At 39.7% G+C, this 17804-nt stretch overlaps 1 protein-coding gene across 1 annotated transcript in view; it reads right to left on the bottom strand.

The window, feature by feature from the left end:
• The window catches only part of LOC124775860, a 416537-nt gene that overhangs the window by 80771 nt on the left and 317962 nt on the right, over nt 1–17804 (bottom strand). The window contains exons 23-24 of the mRNA XM_047250694.1: nt 12748–12891; nt 11041–11205 (exon numbers count right to left, since the gene is read on the bottom strand). Of these exons, the coding sequence (XP_047106650.1) occupies nt 11041–11205; nt 12748–12891 (309 nt within the window). The remainder of the gene's footprint in view (nt 1–11040; nt 11206–12747; nt 12892–17804) is intronic.

Raw genomic sequence — 17804 nt, 5'->3', positions numbered from 1 at the left:
CAACTGAGAAGAGAGCCTTGCAGTTGTTTGGGTCATCAATAAGTTCTGGCCACATTTATTTGGCAAACTGTTCACTGTTAAGACAGACCACCATTCTCTGTGCTGGCTGACTAGCCTGAAGGGTTTGTTGGGTCATCTGCCAAGATGGACACTGGGGGTTTGGAGTACATCATCACAGTGGTTTACATTACAAAAGAGGATGCAAACACATGCAGGTCAACTGAAGTTCAAGGAATCCTTTCACAGAGCATAGCAGAGTAGACAAAACCTCAGTCACTACTGCATTACATCCAGCTATCCTAAAGTTTTTCCATGATGCTCCAACATTTGGTCACCGGGGATTTGTGAAGACCATTGACAGAATCAGATGCAGGTATCAATTGCCAGGTCTCCACTGATCATTCAGACACTGTGTGAGCTACAGTAAGGTACACCAGCAACAGACACGTGTGCCGCAACCACCTTTGGGGCAACGGATACTAATGCTGTCTGCTGCAGTGCTAGTCCAATGAATCCGAATCAAGGTTCACGAAGTCAACAAATGGGAGTCAAAGGATAATAAATTGTACTGACTATCTTGCCCACTATGCTGTCACTGTGTCGACTGCTAAAGCTCCAGAAATTGTGAGGTTTCTTGTAGACGAACATTTTGGAGCACGGAACACCATTTGTGTTAATCCCGGATAGTGAGAAAGTTCTCCAGTTGAGACTAGTATTAGAGGTAATTTCGCATTGCAACATCTGACAACTGTCTACCATCCACAGATGAATAACTTCACAGAATGCTTTATTAAGGTGTTGGATAATATGTTCTTGATGCACACATAAGTCAAACAGAGAGACAGTGACACAACACTGCCTATCATGACTTTCATGTACAACACAGTGAAGCACAGCACAACACTACATGCTTCACAGGGGAGGGGATACTGTTGTCTGGTGGCTGATTGTCGTCCACACGGAATACCACTGGCGCATTCCTCCATGTTGATGAAGTTTCTTCCTAATACAAAAGCTTCTTGAAGGTGTGTAACGTGTTCTGGGCAGTCACTGAGTCATGGTAATAGGTCAGTGAGAAAGCAGGTGTGTGGCAAAGGGTACTTCTGTCAGCACAATTTGTTGAACTGTTTCAGTCAGTACCCTTAACTTGGTGCTCAACTACCAGCACTGCTTGATTCATTACAGGTCTGTTTAAGATCTTCGGCCTTCCTCCTTTACTGCATATCCACATTATGAAATCCCTTATATTCTTTAAATAAATGTAATAGGTTAGGTTAGTGTTGTTTAACGTCCCGTCGACAACGAGGTCATTAGAGACGGAGCACAAGCTCGTGTTAGGAAAGGATGGGGAAGGAAATCGGCCGTGCCCTTTCAAAGGAACCATCCCGGCATTTGCCTGAAGCGATTTAGGGAAATCACGGAAAACCTAAATCAGAATGGCTGGAGACGGGATTGTAAATGTAATAGATAAGAACTGCAGATTGCAAATAAAAACTGTGATGTTCATAATCACTTAACCAGACGAAACAAAAACTTATATATGACACAAATAATCACAGCCCTGTGCTAAAACAGGGCTTGAACTTTGTAACAAACTTAACCAAGAACATAAAAGCAATTACTGACGACAAAACCTTTGGAAAATCTTTAAAGTCATACTTGCAGCATCACTACCTTTACTCCGCTGAAGAATATTTAAATGTATCAAGTGCGTTTTATACATAAATATTTATACATATGAAGTGTGTTATATGTAACTTTAAATGTGTGTGCATATGAATCCATTTGATATATACAGGATTAATAAAATTACAGTGCAATACTTTACAGATACATCATTTGTTGCATATTGAAAGAAACTGTAACTTGACACATCTGCTATTAAATGATAGTTGACCGTTCCTCTCAGTTCATACATTCTTCGTTGGAATGCCTCTTCATCCAACTGTGGTCAGCCAACTGAGAGGGAGGAAAAAAACTTATTCACAGAAAAATAGAACCTTGCGATAGGTCTCACCCCTTAAATTGTCACTTTGATTTTTTAAGTTTTTCAAACAAACACAATACTATCACATTGTGACCAGGCTTGAGTCCGAATCTGAAAGCAGTGTCATCAGCAAAAACACCAACGTTTTGCCAGCACTGAACTGATCTCCTGGATGGAGAGAGCTGCCCCCCCCCTTTTTTTTTTTTCCCATCAAATGTTCCAGAGTACAAAAACATAAGGTATTTTGATAACCTTCCAGAAATGATAAATACTAAGCAGCAATAATTATTAGTGGCTGTGTTTCAGCTTACAACCCACAGCATGCCACACCAGTGACACTAACCACTACACCACACTGCATGCACCACAACTTGTGGCATTGCTCTCTCTCCTGGAAACCATGTTATAGTTCTGGGTGGAGATTTTAATTTGACGGATATAGACTGGGAGACTCAAACGTTCATAACGGGTGGCTGGGACAAAGAATCCAGTGAAATTTTTTTAAGTGCTTTATCTGAAAACTACCTTGAGCAGTTAAACAGAGAACCGACTCATGGCAATAACATATTAGACCTTCTGCTGACAAACAGACCCGAACTATTTGAAACAGTTAACGCAGAACAGGGAATCAGCAGTCATAAAGCGGTTACTGCATCAATGATTTCAGCCATAAATAGAAATATTAAAAAAGGTAGGAAGATTTTTCTGTTTAGCAAAAGTGACAAAAAGCAGATTACAGAGTACTTGATGGCTCAACACAAAAGTTTTGTCTCTAGTACAGATAGTGTTGAGGATCAGTGGACAAAGTTCAAAACCATCGTACAATACCGTATTTACTCGAATCTAAGCCGCACTCGAATCTAAGCCGCACCTGAAAAATGAGACTCGAAATCAAGGAAAAAACAATTTCCCGAATCTAAGCCGCACCTGAAATTTGAGACTCGAAATTCAAGGGGAGAGAAAAGTTTTAGGCCGCACCTCCAGATCGAAACAAAGTTGGTCCATTGTAATATGAGACACAATTTAGGTCGAATGAATGACGATACAGCTTCAGTAGTTTGGTTCGAGTCGTAAGCTTAGCAGTTAAGCTTTACCAGGTAGCCATTGCAATGCGTCAGGCGCTACGTCCGTATTTATACGGGTACCCTTCCTTTTTCACGTGCTTCGTTTGGTTTGAATTGATTGCTTATTTTTCTTTGATCTGATAAGTGCCGTTCTCTTTGTTATAGATCTTTACGTATCACTCTAAGCTGAAAATGCATTACTGTACTGTGTCATGCATTGTTTGTTGCATTCTGATAATGAGTGTTAACGACCAGTCGCTGCTAGCGGCATGCCTTGCTTTTGTGCGCGCTATCGCTGCTTACAATAAAAAAAGAGAGGAATCGTCTCATTAGCGAAACAATGGCAAGAGACTGCTATTTGTTGTTACTTACACTAATGCTTTCTTTGATAATGATCAACAAGAACCAAATAATAGACTGCGTATGATAGAAGATGTTCTGAACGAGAGTTCAGCGAAAATTTTTCTCTGAAAATCTTTGTAGACGCCTCTGTAGTACGTTACATTCTGCACAGAAATTAGAGTCATCTAAGATTTAAAAATCTAGTCAATTGTCGTGCTTCATTTCTGACTGTATCACTATTAGGTATAAGAATAATACGAATATAAACATGACATGATATGTATATTCTTCCGTGTTTGCTGTTGTCTCACTCTAGTTTCGTAGTTTATTAGGCAGCAAACATGAAAGAATACAAGGCAAAATGTTTATATAAGTATTATTCTTATGGTGAAGAGAATACTGCATGTGATTCACAATTCATAAAAATTCCTATTAGCAACCATCTCTTCTCACAGGTAGGAAAAATTCAGAAGGTAGAGTTGGCCAGATTCACAAACATCCCAAACAGTCTTGCCAGTCGGATTTTCGTAGTACATTGAAATGCTGCTACTTTTGAAGATGAATAATACGGAATTTGTATCTACTTCGTTGGGTAATGTATGAAAATGTAGTGGTCGAAACTCGGGGCGGATAAAAAATCTCGTCTTCCACTTTTTTTTTTAATTTATTTACTGGCGCAGAGGTTTTGGCGCCAGTATTTATCTTTGTGCCTGCAAAGCATGCCTGTGTAGCGCTACATATATTCGACAGTAGAAGTTAGTTGTGGTGGCACCTACAAACATTTTTCAGAACTTCCGCTTACTTTGGACTCGATTCTAAGTCGCAGGCGGTTTTTTGGATTACAAAAATCAGAAAAAAAGTGCGGCTTAGATTCGAGTAAATACGGTATGCGTTAGATGAGTATGTGACAAGCAAGATCGTAAGAGATGGAAAAGAGCCACCGTGGTACAACAACCGAGTTAGAAAACTGCTGCGGAAGCAAAGGGAACTTCACAGCAAACATAAACATAGCCAAAGCCTTGCAGACAAACAAAAATTACACAAAGCGAAATGTAGTGTGAGGAGGGCTATGTGAGAGGCGTTCAATGAATTCGAAAGTAAAGTTCTATGTACTGACTGGGCAGAAAATCCTAAGAAATTTTGGTCTTATGTCAAAGCGGTAGGTGGATCAAAACAAAATGCGCAGACACTCTGTGACGAAAATGGTACTGAAACAGAGGATGACAGACTAAAGGCCGAAATACTAAATGTCTCTTTCCAAAGCTGTTTCATGGAGGAAGACTGCACTGTAGTTCCTTCTCTAGGTTGTCGCACAGATGACAAAATGGTAGATATCGAAATAGACGACAGAGGGATAGAGAAACAATTAAAATCAATCAAAAGAGGAAAGGCCGCTGGACCTGATGGGATACCAATTCGATTTTATAAAGAATACGCGAAGGAACTTGCCCCCCTTCTTGCAGCGGTGTACCGTAGGTCTCTAGGAGAGCGTAGAGCTCCAAAGGATTGGAAAAGGGCACAGGTCGTCCCCGTTTTCAAGAAGGGACGTCGAACAGATGTGCAGAACTATAGACCTATATCTCTAACGTCGATCAGTTGTAGAATTTTGGAACACTTATTATGTTCAAGTATAATGACTTTTCTGGAGACTAGAAATCTACTCTGTAGGAATCAGCATCGGTTTCGAAAAAGATGCTCGTGTGAAACCCAGCTCACGCTATTCGTCCACGAGACTCAGAGGGCCGTAGACACGGGTTCACAGGTAGATGCCGTGTTTCTTGACTTCTGCAAGGCGTTCAATACAGTTCCCCACAGTCTTTTAATGAACAAAGTAAGAGCATATGGACTATCAGACCAATTGTGTGATTGGATTGAAGAGTTCCTAGATAACAGAATGCAGCATGTCATTCTCAATGGAGAGAAGTCTTCCGAAGTAAGAGTGATTTCAGGTGTGCCGCAGGGGAGTGTCATAGGACTGTTGCTATTCACAATATACATAAATGACCTTGCAGATGACATAGGAAGTTCACTGAGGCTTTTTGCAGATGATGCTGTGGTGTATCGAGAGGTTGTGACAATGGAAAATTGTACTGAAATGCAGGAGGATCTGCAACGAATTGACGCATGGTGCAGGGAATGGCAATTGAATCTCAATGTAGACAAGTGTAATGTGCTGGGAATACATAGAAAGATAGATCCCTTATCATTTAGCTACAATATAGCAGGTCAGCAACTGGAAGCAGTTAATTCCATAAATTATCTGGGAGTACGCATTAGAGGTGATTTAAAATGGAATGATCATATACAGTTGATCGTTGGTAAAGCAGATGTCAGACTGAGCTTCATTGGAAGAATCCTAAGTAAATGCAATCCGAAACAAAGGAAGTAGGTTACAGTATGCTTGTTCACCCACTGCTTGAATACTGCTCAGCAGTGTGGGATCCGTACCAGATAGGGTTGATAGAAGAGATAGAGAAGATCCAACGGAGAGCAGCGCGCTTCGTTACAGGATCATTTAGCAATCACGAAAGCGTTAAGGAGATGATAGATAAACCCCGGTGGAAGACTCTGCAGGAGAGACGCTCAGTAGCTCGGTACGGGCTTTTGTTAAAGTTTTGAGAACATACCTTCACAGAAGAGTCAAGCAGTATATTGCTCCCCCCTTTGTATATCTCGCGAAGAGACCATGAGGATAAAATCAGAGAGATTAGAGCCCACACAGAAGCATACCGACAATCCTTCTTTCCACGAACAATACGAGACTGGAATAGAAGGGAGAACCGATAGAGGTACTTAAGGTACCCTCCGCCACACACCGTCAGGAGTCTTGCGGAGTATGGATGTAGATGTAGATAGTGACCAGCTGTTTCAGAAGATCTCATTGCAGCCAACTACAGCACCCTGGATTTAGATCTTGTCAGCAGTCTTTTGTATTGTTGTAATGGCTGATCCACACTGATTATATTTTTCACATCCTCTTCACTGTGATGAGCATTGAAGATAGCCCCTCCTGTTGATGCAATGCTATTGTTGAGTGGATCTTCAGTTTCCTCCAGCCTCCCATAATTGATCTGCTACATACAGAGGACATGGACAATGTCTCTGTGCTTTTGTCTTCTTGATGTAGTTTCTAATACCCAACTCTGTATTGGATGTCCAACAAGTGACAAGAGGATACAGCTCAAAGTAGTATTCTGGTAAAATTTCTGATAGTCCCACTTTTGTTCAGGTGTAAAAATCTATAACAAATCTCCCAGGCTGTACCTTGCTGGTTGGTGCTTGGCATTGCTTTTCGTCTTTCTCCAGGCCCTGTATGTGAGCCAGGTGCCTTGCTTCATCAGCCGTGGTGTTTTAGTTGTCATCGTATCATCCATTTGAAACAGAAGCAGTGTATCCACTATTGTTTTGGTCTCATGACATGAAGCAGAAAGCATGCTGTGAAGCCTGCAGTGGCACACTTTCCTGTATTGTACATGAATGTAATGATGGGCAGTGTTGTGTCACAGTCTCTCTGTTCAGTTTCAGTGTACATCAAGAGCATATTTTCCGATGCCTTAATAAAGCATCCTGTGAGGCTATTCATCTGTGGGTGGTAGGCAGTTGTCAGATGTTGCAATGCAAAATTACCAACAAACCTCACAGTTTCTGGGGCTTTGGCAGTCGACAGATTTAGTGGCAGGATAGTGAGTGAGGTAGCCAGTGCAATTTCTTAATCATTGATTCCCATTTGTTGACTTTGGGAAGCTCGATTCGGATTCAGTGTACTGGCACCGCAGCAGACAGTGTTTGTACAAGTTGCCCTGAACGTGGTTGCGACACATGCTTCTGATGCTGGTGCACCTTACTGTAGCTAACACAGTGTGTAAAAGTTTAGTGGGGACCTGGCTATTGATATCTGCATCTGATTCTGTCAAGAGTCTCCACAAATCTCAGGTGACCATCATGAAAAAACTTCAGGATAGGTGGTTGTAAATGAGCTGGAATGAGATGGAGCTCTTTCCAACCCTTTAGATCATAGTCCCTCTTATACAGCGATCCACATATTAATTGGAATTATTTGTTGGTTGGTTCCTCCTCCTTAAGGCTCCTGTGGTTTCCAGCAATGCTACATCATCTTCTGTTCGGATGCACTGATTTGTAATACTGCAGTGACTGTGATTTCATTCCCTCTGCTGTGCTCTGCCAAAGGTTTCCTGAACTGCAGTCGGCATCCATGTGTTTGTGTTTGCTTTTGTTGCCAAATGACCCAACAGACCCATCAGTCTAGTCAGTCAGCACAGAGAATGGTGGTCTGTCACAATAGTGAACGGTTTGCCAAATAAATGTGGCCAGAACTTATGGATGACCCAAACATCTGCAAGGCTCTCTTCTCAGTTGTGGAGTAGCTCATCTTGGATTTGGAGAGTATCCTGGAACATGACCTACCATCTTTTCAGCATCTTCCTGAATTGCACTAGAACCTACCCCACAATTGCTAGTGTTGGTGTGAAGTTCTGTTTTAGCATTCTTGTCATACAATGTTAGGACTGGAGATAATGTTAGTCCTTGCAATGGATATGCCTTGATGCAGAAGTCCTTTAAAGTCCTTTAGATCTGCCAGTAGCATGAGCACCGTCGGAGGAAAACTTCTCACATCATGAATGTGCCAGGAATCGGAAAATCTGTGACTGCTCTTATTTTCTCTGGATTGGAATGGACTACGCTTCACTTGATGTGCCAATATCTTTATTTCTTGGGCAGTAAAAAGGCACTTTTTCTGATTCAGATAGAGGTCTACAGTCTGAAGTCAGTTGTCTGGTGGCCTGAATGTTTAGTTACTTAGTTACGTGTTCCACTGGTCAATCTCACGGTAACTGTTATGATGTGGAATGTTTCAAGTGCATAAGAAATGCACACATGAATGAAGTTTTTTTAAACCTTTAATTTTTTTAACTACCCCATTCCCTTAAATGGCACAAAATGCATATATTATACTTACAGATTTATTTATCCCTATTCAATAAATCATCTATGGTATGGAAGTAGTTGTCAAGGAGATATTATTTCAATTTATTTTTAAAACTGTTACTGCTGTCGGTCAAACATTTTAATTCACCTAGTACTTTATCAGAAAGTTTTTCAGCAGCATATTTTACCCCTTTCTGTGCCAAAGATAGGTTAAGTAGAGGATAGCGTAAGTATATCTTTCTTCTGCTGTTATAACAATGAATGTCACTGTTGTTTTTAAACTGGTCCATGTTGTTGAGAACAAATTTCATTACTGAGTAAACATATTGTGAGGCCATTGTTAGAATTCCTAACCTTTTAAACAGATTCCTACAAGATGTGCGACAATGAGCCGCACACATTATTCTAACCACTGTCTTTTGAGCAGTGAATACTTTTTGCCTAATTCTTGAGTTACCCCTAAATATTATTCCATATGACATCAGAGGATAATGGAATGTAGTCGAATTAAGTCGGGTGATGCTGAGGGAATTAGATTAGGAAATGAGACACTTAAAGTAGTAATGGAGTTTTGCTATTTGGGGAACAAAATAACTGATGATGATCGAAGTAGAGAGGATATAAAATGTAGACTGGCAATGGCAAGGAAAGCGTTTCTGAAGAAGAGAAATTTGTTAACACTGAGTATCGATTTAACTGTCAGGAAACACCTGTGAAACACCTAATGTAATTTCACCCCAGTTAGATGAATTGGAAAACTTCCTTAAATCAACTAAACCACATAAAGAAACTTTTTGTTCCTTTTCCATAGACATGACTTAAACCACTCATATGCTGTTTCCATTTATACCATAGAATTGTAATTTCTGTAACATAATGTAATGGTTCACACAATGAAACACTATGGACAAGTTAGAGAAAATTCCTATTGGTGACATTTTACTATTTAAAGACTCTATTATGTGGGCAGTGAAATTGTGTATTGCTGTCTCAGTGGAACAGCATTTTTGAAATCCAAACTAATTTACTAAGTAACCCATTACTGCTGAGATGGCTAACCACTCTTGAGTGCCTGAGACATAAGGTAGCAGTTGGAGACCCGAGGCCCTTTTGAAACAGAAGCAATGTATCCACTGTTGTTTTGGCCTCATGACATATCAGCTAGTCATCATCTGGACAGTTGAGCTATGTTGTGGTTTGCACCCCATGCCAGTCACTGCCTTGAAGAAAATGCTATAACAGAGTTGCAGCTGCCACTAATGCCACCATGCCTTGGACCTCCAACTGCTACCTCATGACTCAAGCACTTAGCAGCACTAACCTCGACTGCTACTGCTAGTCTGTAACACTAGAATCCAGTTATCTTCATATGTTGGGTGGCTCACACTGAGGAACCCGCATCCCTGAGCTGTTGGGCCTGACATAGTTGCCCACCAATGGGTGTAACACTTTGCTAAGCAGAACATGCTAGAAAATTTAGTTTCTCCTGCCCTATAAAATGTTGAAATTTTCACTAGTGCACAACACACCATTTTTGAGGCACAAATGCAGGAGAGAGGGTTGTTCAAGAAAATTTAAAACATCCACATATCGGACATATGCAAAAAGGCAGCACACACTGTACACAACTAATGCCACCACACATCCAAAGATGACCAATCTTAGGAGTTATCAATAGTGAATCTTAATTGCCATTGGTTAAGCAAGTAGCATTAATTGTTGGGTGAGCAAGCGGGGGAGGGGTGTTGTTGTGGCAGGTGCCAGGAGAGGGCAGTGGGGGGCTGGGGGGGGGGGGGGGGGAGGGAGGAGAACTCCAAGTAGAATCCATCTCAATTTTTAACGTCACTTGCTAATTAATTGGCTGCTTTCTTAATAATACTATCCCAGTAGCTGGAAGTGCTTGCCAGAATCTCTGTATTGTTATAACCTATAGGATGACCAATGTCAAAGCAATGATATGCAATAGCAGATTTCTTTTTGACTGAACTTAGCAAAAAACTGATTTTATAAATATAAAAGGCAAGCTAAATATACATAAAACAACAGTGGTCTGGACAGGAAGGTAAACACAGATAAAACTAGGTTAATAGGCCAGCAGTGCATGACAATAAGAAAGAGTATAGCTTTACTGAAAGATTTTATACTTTCAATATTCTTGGAGCTGTAATTCCAGCATGTCCTTGTTTGATCCCTGACAAGTCCTAGGAGTTTTATCCAGTCCCTTACAAATACTTTCACCTCTAGAAATGATAAATATTTAAGGAAAACTGCAATGATATAGCATGCCTCACAGTCAGCTTTAAACTATAGGAACACATAACTGACTGAATATGTTAACTCATAGGTTGGAAAATGGAAAGGCTATACCCCCTGAAATAGTACCACACTTGCTAAAGCACTGTGGCATTCACACTAACATTTGAGCTGGTAACAGCTTTAATGTTAGAGAATCTAAACATTTTTGTAACTCAACAATTGAGTTGCAATGAAGAACTTCCACAATGAATAGGCTGATGGTGACATCTGAGCAGGAACGAAGAAGATTTTCATGTACATAAGGAAAAACCACATTGTGAAACTTATAATCTTAAAGGTAGTGTGTTCTGAAAATGAAAAAAAAAGAAAAGAAAAAAAATGCATTTGCAAAGAATATAACTGCTGATTGACTGTCGAAAAACGTTATGTCAGTATGATACGTACCTGGGCCTGAAAAGAGATGCTGTTACTTGGAACTCCTGTCACTTCCTGTGGCATATCACAAGCATTATGAGCACCTTGTGGCAATTTAATGACACGTTTTGATGTCTTCAGCATGATGAGGCGACCCTCGAGTGCCTTGCCCTCTTCTAAAGGTGGCCTGCCCAGCTATTAACAATAAAGAATTGCTTTAAGACCTCTGTAGCCCCACACTAGAACTAAATTACTATTTGTAGTGTACTGTTTTATGGCGAAAAAAAAAAGGATGGAAGATTAGGGTTTACATTCTGTAAATTATGTTGTCATTAGACATGGAGAACAAACTCGAACCGGGTAAGGATGGGAAAGAATAAGCCACATCCTTTTCAGAAAGATCTTACCAGCATATACTTTAAGAAATTTAGGAAAACCAAAGAAAAAGTATATCTGGACTGCCAGAGGGAGATCAGAACTTCCATCCTCACAAATGTGAGTTCAACGTCTTACCACTGTGCCAAGTCACTATATAGTTTTGTGATGGAGTAATGTTTGCTGTTTTCTTATTCTTTTTCATGTTTAATCTAAAATCGTAATAAATCCTCATATGACAGCTTTGTGATGGCATTGCAAGGAATATGAGACCACACAATGACACTTCATTAAATTAAGCAGATATCATACAATGCTTTAAGTTACATTTAAACACTGTGCAGTGCACACAGTTTATGATGAGGCAAAGAAGGGAGAAATATGCAAGCCAAGAAGTGTACAGTCATAATGAATCTTGGGGCAGGCCAGGTATGCTTCGTTTGTGCACACATCAGAGAAGATTTTAGATTCAAAAGATATGGAAACACATGAAGTGAGAGATGTATTTGGTTTCTCAGAGGAAAACCTAATTTAGTGTCTTGCACACAGACCAAGATTTTCTTCCTTTTCTGACTTAACATGGGCACTTCCTGTTTTGTATACAGTAGCTAAATAATAAATAAATCAATGAAACTAAAATAACGGATTCAGCAATTAACATCAAATCCATCATTTGAATATGAGATACTGATGATGTGCCAGAGAGTACAACTGAGTTGAGATTTGTATTCATGCCAACAAATTTTAACTTCTGAAATTGCAAGTGACTTGAAATTCATATGCTACTTTCTTGTCGAGATACTTTTCGTATTACCAAAAGGACTGAACAATAGCATCACCAATGAATGTGTGGTGGTGGTGGTGGTGATGGTTCTGTTAGAAACGATATGGTGATTAGCTATAAAAATCATTTTAATTTAAGCTTAACACAATAAATCCCAAATTCACAACCCCAACATAACATTTGAGCAAAAGTATGTGATGGAGTTCATGTGTTCAAATCATCTCATGGCTGGGGAGTGGTTCTCCATCAAAATATAATAGCCACTGTGTGTTAGTTACTTTGTTAGTCACCAGCAAGTATAACTTACTTCCTATACTGAAATGATAGTACTTTTTACGGATGTTGTTAGTTGCGGGAAAGCAGTGGAGATAATTGTATCACACAAGTGTGCATCTCTCTCAAAATGTTATACTACAAAATTTAAGTTAATAGTTTTCTTGGGAGTATTTTCCTTTCTTGACTATGAAGTTCTGAGGACCAGTTTAGGTTTATGTTGGATGTACATAAAATTGAATGAGGAAACAAAGGGAAACATTTTGTATAATGTTCTTCATAAAGTTTCAATAATTTTACAGTACCTGGCCATGAGCATTGCTGCCCCATGCCCACAGACGCCCACTTGCTGCTTCTAATGCTGTAGTGAATTCACAGCCACAGCTAACTTGCTGTAACTGACTGTCTTCAGGAATGCCTCCACAGATAATTGTTGATGCAGGGGACTGCTGAAGGAAGGTGAAATTATCCAAAATATCACTACGAAAATATGCCAATAACATGAAATGTCTAAAAATATACAGTGTGATTCCATGATTATGTTACAAACTTTCAGGGATGATGGAGAAGGGTAAATGTATTAATTTGAGGTAATGACCAAATCCAAATTTACAAGCGAAAATTCTTATAATACCTCTGACAGTGTACTAGTGTACAACTTGTACAGTGAGTTCTACGGTTTCCATATTCCATAGTATGGATCAAGATAACAAAAAAAAAAGTGTAAACATGGGGTCTAAAGTTCATATCTTGAGAGCAGCGAACACTTTTTCATCTTTCCTACTGTAAAATACGTATCTCTTCTGCTGAACAAGGGTTCATAGTTCTATATTCAAGGCATCTTGCAGCCTTCACACAATTGATGGAAGACATTTTTGTTTGTAAATATAACAGTAAGACTGCTTGGTTTTTACATTTTTTAATTTACTGAAAAGCTGCTGAGCACATGCTCATCATCAGCAGTCCTTTATAAGTAAGTACTGAACCGTCAAACTCAAAGCACAAGTAATTATAAACACATTCCAACTCCCATAACACACAGTCTATAGCATTTATTATATATTATTTTCATGTATCTTCCATAGGACCACTGCCGATGAGGATGTGCACAATATTGGGTTAGTAAATTAAAAAATATAAAAATCAAACAGCTTTGTCATTATAAATACAAATAAAAATGTTTTTCGTCAAGTGTACATGGCTCTTAAGATATGCAGTTTAGAGCCATGTTTACTAGACAATTTTTTCTTGTTTCGGCCCAGGCTACCTCCTCATAAAATATGGAAAGCAAAGAGCTAACCATAGAAGAAGTCCACTAGTCCACAGTCAGAGGTATCAGAACTATTTTTGCTAACAACTTTCGACTTGGCCATTTCCAGACCAGGGTCCCTTACCTCAAATTGATACAGAATCCCCCAGTATGTAATGTGTTTATGCAGTGAGATTGACCACAAGCAAATACAATATGTGGGAGGGAGCAGTGATGGGAGAGGATGTGATGGGGAAGAGGGGGGAGGAGAGGGAGATAACACAATATTATTTGAGGTTTTTTACATGTGACATATATAGCACGTACAAATGTTGTGTGATTTAGTCTTAGCTCTTTAGATATAAAACAGTGGATAGTGGTAGTATAATGAACACAATACCTATACCACATTCACATGGGATAGCCAAATATATTAACAGTTACTGGAAACTGTAAGTAATATGTAAATTCTGTGAATTCCGAAGCAAAAGTTTCAAAGTTAAGGAAGAATGTGTGTAGCAGAAGAGAAAGGCAGAAACCAAATGAGAGGCAACTTCAATGGAAGTTAAAGTGATAACAGGGGCTTAGCAATTTGTATACATGGTTTATAATTTAAAAAATTATAAAATGAATGAGAATTATGATTGTTACACATTTAATAAACACAACACTTACATTCTTCTATTATTTGTTGAAGTCTATCTCCATTAAAAGCTTCTTGAAGGTAGCTTACATTTGATCCTTTAACACATTCCTCCCCCCCCCCCCCCCCTCCCCCCAGATTAAGGATAAGAAAACACCATCTAGGATTGCTAAAAAAAGTTCAGTTATATGGAATTTCCCTATCTGATGCCTTTTTCAATTCTAAATGTATCACTATTCAGATGAATTCATGTACTATTTGTTAAGCCTCAAGTCTTACAATTTGTCCTTGCAGTTAATTTTAGTATATGTGATATTTAATGATGATTAACTGAGCTTCTGTGTGGCCAAACATGGACAAAGATTGTAAGCAAGATGTATGTCAATGTGTCGCCTGCCAATGGAGCAAAGTTAGCTGGCATGTCAGGGACCTGTTGGCATGTTTGTTTCACTGATACAAAGATTTGACCGTGTGTATCCGGACACTGTCAGGCCACTCCCACCACCGGAGAGGTACACCTACTGTCTTACAGCCACTGACCATACCACACACTGGCCAGAGATGTTTCCTATGGTTGATATCACTGCCGAAACAATCACAACCATGTTCTTCTGAGGATGCATCGTCCATTTCGGTGTACCACTAGGAGGTACAACAGACCAAGGAAGGAAATTCGAGTGAATGCATCGGCAATTGAAAGTGTACTGACCGAGGTGGCGCAGCAGTTAGCACACTGGACTGTGATTGGTGAGGACGGTGGTTCAATCCTGTGTTGCGTCCGGCAATCCTGATTTAGGTTTTCCGTGATTTCCCTGAATCACTTCAGGCAAATATGGATGGTTCTTTTGAAAGGGCATGGCCGACTTCCTTCTCCATCCTTCCATAATCCAATGGGACCGATGACTTCACTGTTTGATTCCTTCCCCCAAATTAATTGAAAGTGTTTCTATGTTGCATAAATCACAGCAGTCAACAGAGACATTGCTCATCATCCTCCTGGGTCTTTGCATGTTGGTGAAAGAACTGGAAAGTCATGACCACAGACTTTGTACGCAGTCTACAAGCACAAATCTGGCAGCTACATCATGTTGCTCTGAGGGAACTGTAAATCCATTTGTTTTCAACGAGCAACAGAGATGCGATTAAGTTTTTGTACAGCATGACACAGTGTGCAAAGGCGCAGCAACCAACTTACGATGAACATTTTCATGTTATCAGTAGAGCAGAAAAGATGTTCAATGTCAATGAGGGGTACATCATCCACCACTACCATCGACAGACTCAAACTTGTTTTGAGCACTGCCTGTACTGGTATGGACTCATCCACAAATACAGGCACCACTGACACGACAAACACACCAGCCAATCTGCCACACGTCACAGATAAGCCGTGATGGACATCAGAGGCAACCTCTGATGACACAGCAGCAGCCTGCACAAGACCTGTTGTGATCTGGGCTGGACATTACATCCAATTCAACAACAACTATCACTGACATTATAACAGGGAGTGGTGAAGTGCAGCAGTAACCAAAGTGCAGTGATTATCTCTGACACAATCTCTATTTGATTTATGTTTGCTCCCTGTGTTTTAATTATTCTGTTGTTTAGATTTCCCGTCTAGACAACGTATGAATTATGGGACAGTTTTAAGCGTTGCAATAAAGCTAATTTATCAAACCCGTAACAGACCAGTCCAGAAAGTAAGTGTGATAATCAACTAGACTAAATTACTGTATAACCAATGTACTGAATAGAAAATAGTTAAAATTAATAATAAAGTTACAAGACCAGTTGATGAGTTTTTTTGTTTAGGATAGTTGGAGTTGACACCTGAATGGATAGGTAAACAAATAAATAAAAAAGTAAAAATAATTTGGAGTGCTTCCAGTAATCTCCGTTTACAATCAGTGTACGTATTATCAGCTCTGGCACATGTATTTTTGTTGAGAAATCCCTTCAAAATCTGAGTACTGATCAACAAGCAACAGAGAGATGTGTGTTAGGAATTATTGTTTAAAGACCCAGACGGATCATGGAAAGGACTGGAATAGAAGATGTAATGATAAAGTAATGAAAATGACATGGAGATAGAAGAACATGTAGACAGGAAAATGGATGGTTGCATACAAACAAAGATCATTAGGCATGGAAAATTCTCCAGGATATTGGATGTCATACAGCTGATTGTGGTGATGATGATGATGATGATGATGATGATGATGATGACACAGACAACAGGAACAGAGAAAAATAATGAGTGACATGGTGGCAAACTTTCTGACTGGAATGAAGCCCAAACAAGATTTAAACATCACAAGGTAAGTGAAGAGATGTTAATACTTTTATAAAACGATTTCTTAATAATTTCCTCACTTCAAGTGAACTGCCAAGTCCTTATATTGTTCCACTGTTGTGTTGTTGTTGTTGTTGCGGTCCTCAGTCCTGAGACTGGTTTGATGCAGCTCTCCATGCTACTCTATCCTGTGCAAGCTTCTTCATCTCCCAGTACCTACTGCAGCCTACATCATTCTGAATCTGCTTGGTGTATTCATCTCTTGGTCTCCCTCTACGATTTTTACCCTCCACGCTGCCCTCCAATACTAAATTGGTGATCCCTTGATGCCTCAGAACATGTCCTACCAACCGATCCCTTCTTCTGGTCAAGTTGTGCCACAAACTTCTCTTCTCCCCAATCCCATTCAATACTTCCTCATTAGTTATGTGATCTACCCATCTAATCTTCAGCATTCTTCTGTAGCACCACATTTTGAAAGCTTCTATTCTCTTCTTGTCTAAACTATTTATCGTCCATGTTTCACTTCCATACATGGCTACACTCCATACAAATACTTTCAGAAACGACTTCCTGACACTTAAATCTATACTCGATGTTAACAAATTTCTCTTTTTCAGAAACGCTTTCCTTGCCATTGCCAGTCTACATTTTATATCCTCTCTACTTCGACCATCATCAGTTATTTTGCTCCCCAAATAGCAAAACTCCTTTACGTGTCTCATTTCCTAATCTAATTCCCTCAGCATCACCCGACTTAATTCGGCTACATTCCATTATCCTCGTTTTGCTTTTGTTGATGTTCATCTTATATACTCCTCTCAAGACACTGTCCATTCCATTCAACTGCTCTTCCAAGTCCTTTGCTGTCTCTGACAGAATTACAATGTCATCGGCGAACCTCAAAGTTTTTATTTCTTCACCATGGATTTTAATACCTACTCCAAATTTTTCTTTTGTTTCCTTTACTGCTTGCTCAATATACAGATTGAATAACATCGGGGAGAGGCTACAACCCTGTCTTACTCCCTTTCCAACCACTGCTTCCCTTTCATGTCCCTTGACTCTTATAACTGCCATCTGGTTTCTGTACAAATTGTAAATAGCCCTTCGCTCTCTGTATTTTACCCCTGCCACCTTTAGAATTTGAAAGAGAGTATTCCAGTCAACGTTG

The sequence above is a fragment of the Schistocerca piceifrons genome, chromosome 2, assembly GCF_021461385.2.
Source record: "Schistocerca piceifrons isolate TAMUIC-IGC-003096 chromosome 2, iqSchPice1.1, whole genome shotgun sequence".
Taxonomy (NCBI): Eukaryota; Metazoa; Arthropoda; class Insecta; order Orthoptera; family Acrididae; genus Schistocerca; species Schistocerca piceifrons.
This window is presented reverse-complemented; position numbering and strand designations above follow the sequence as displayed.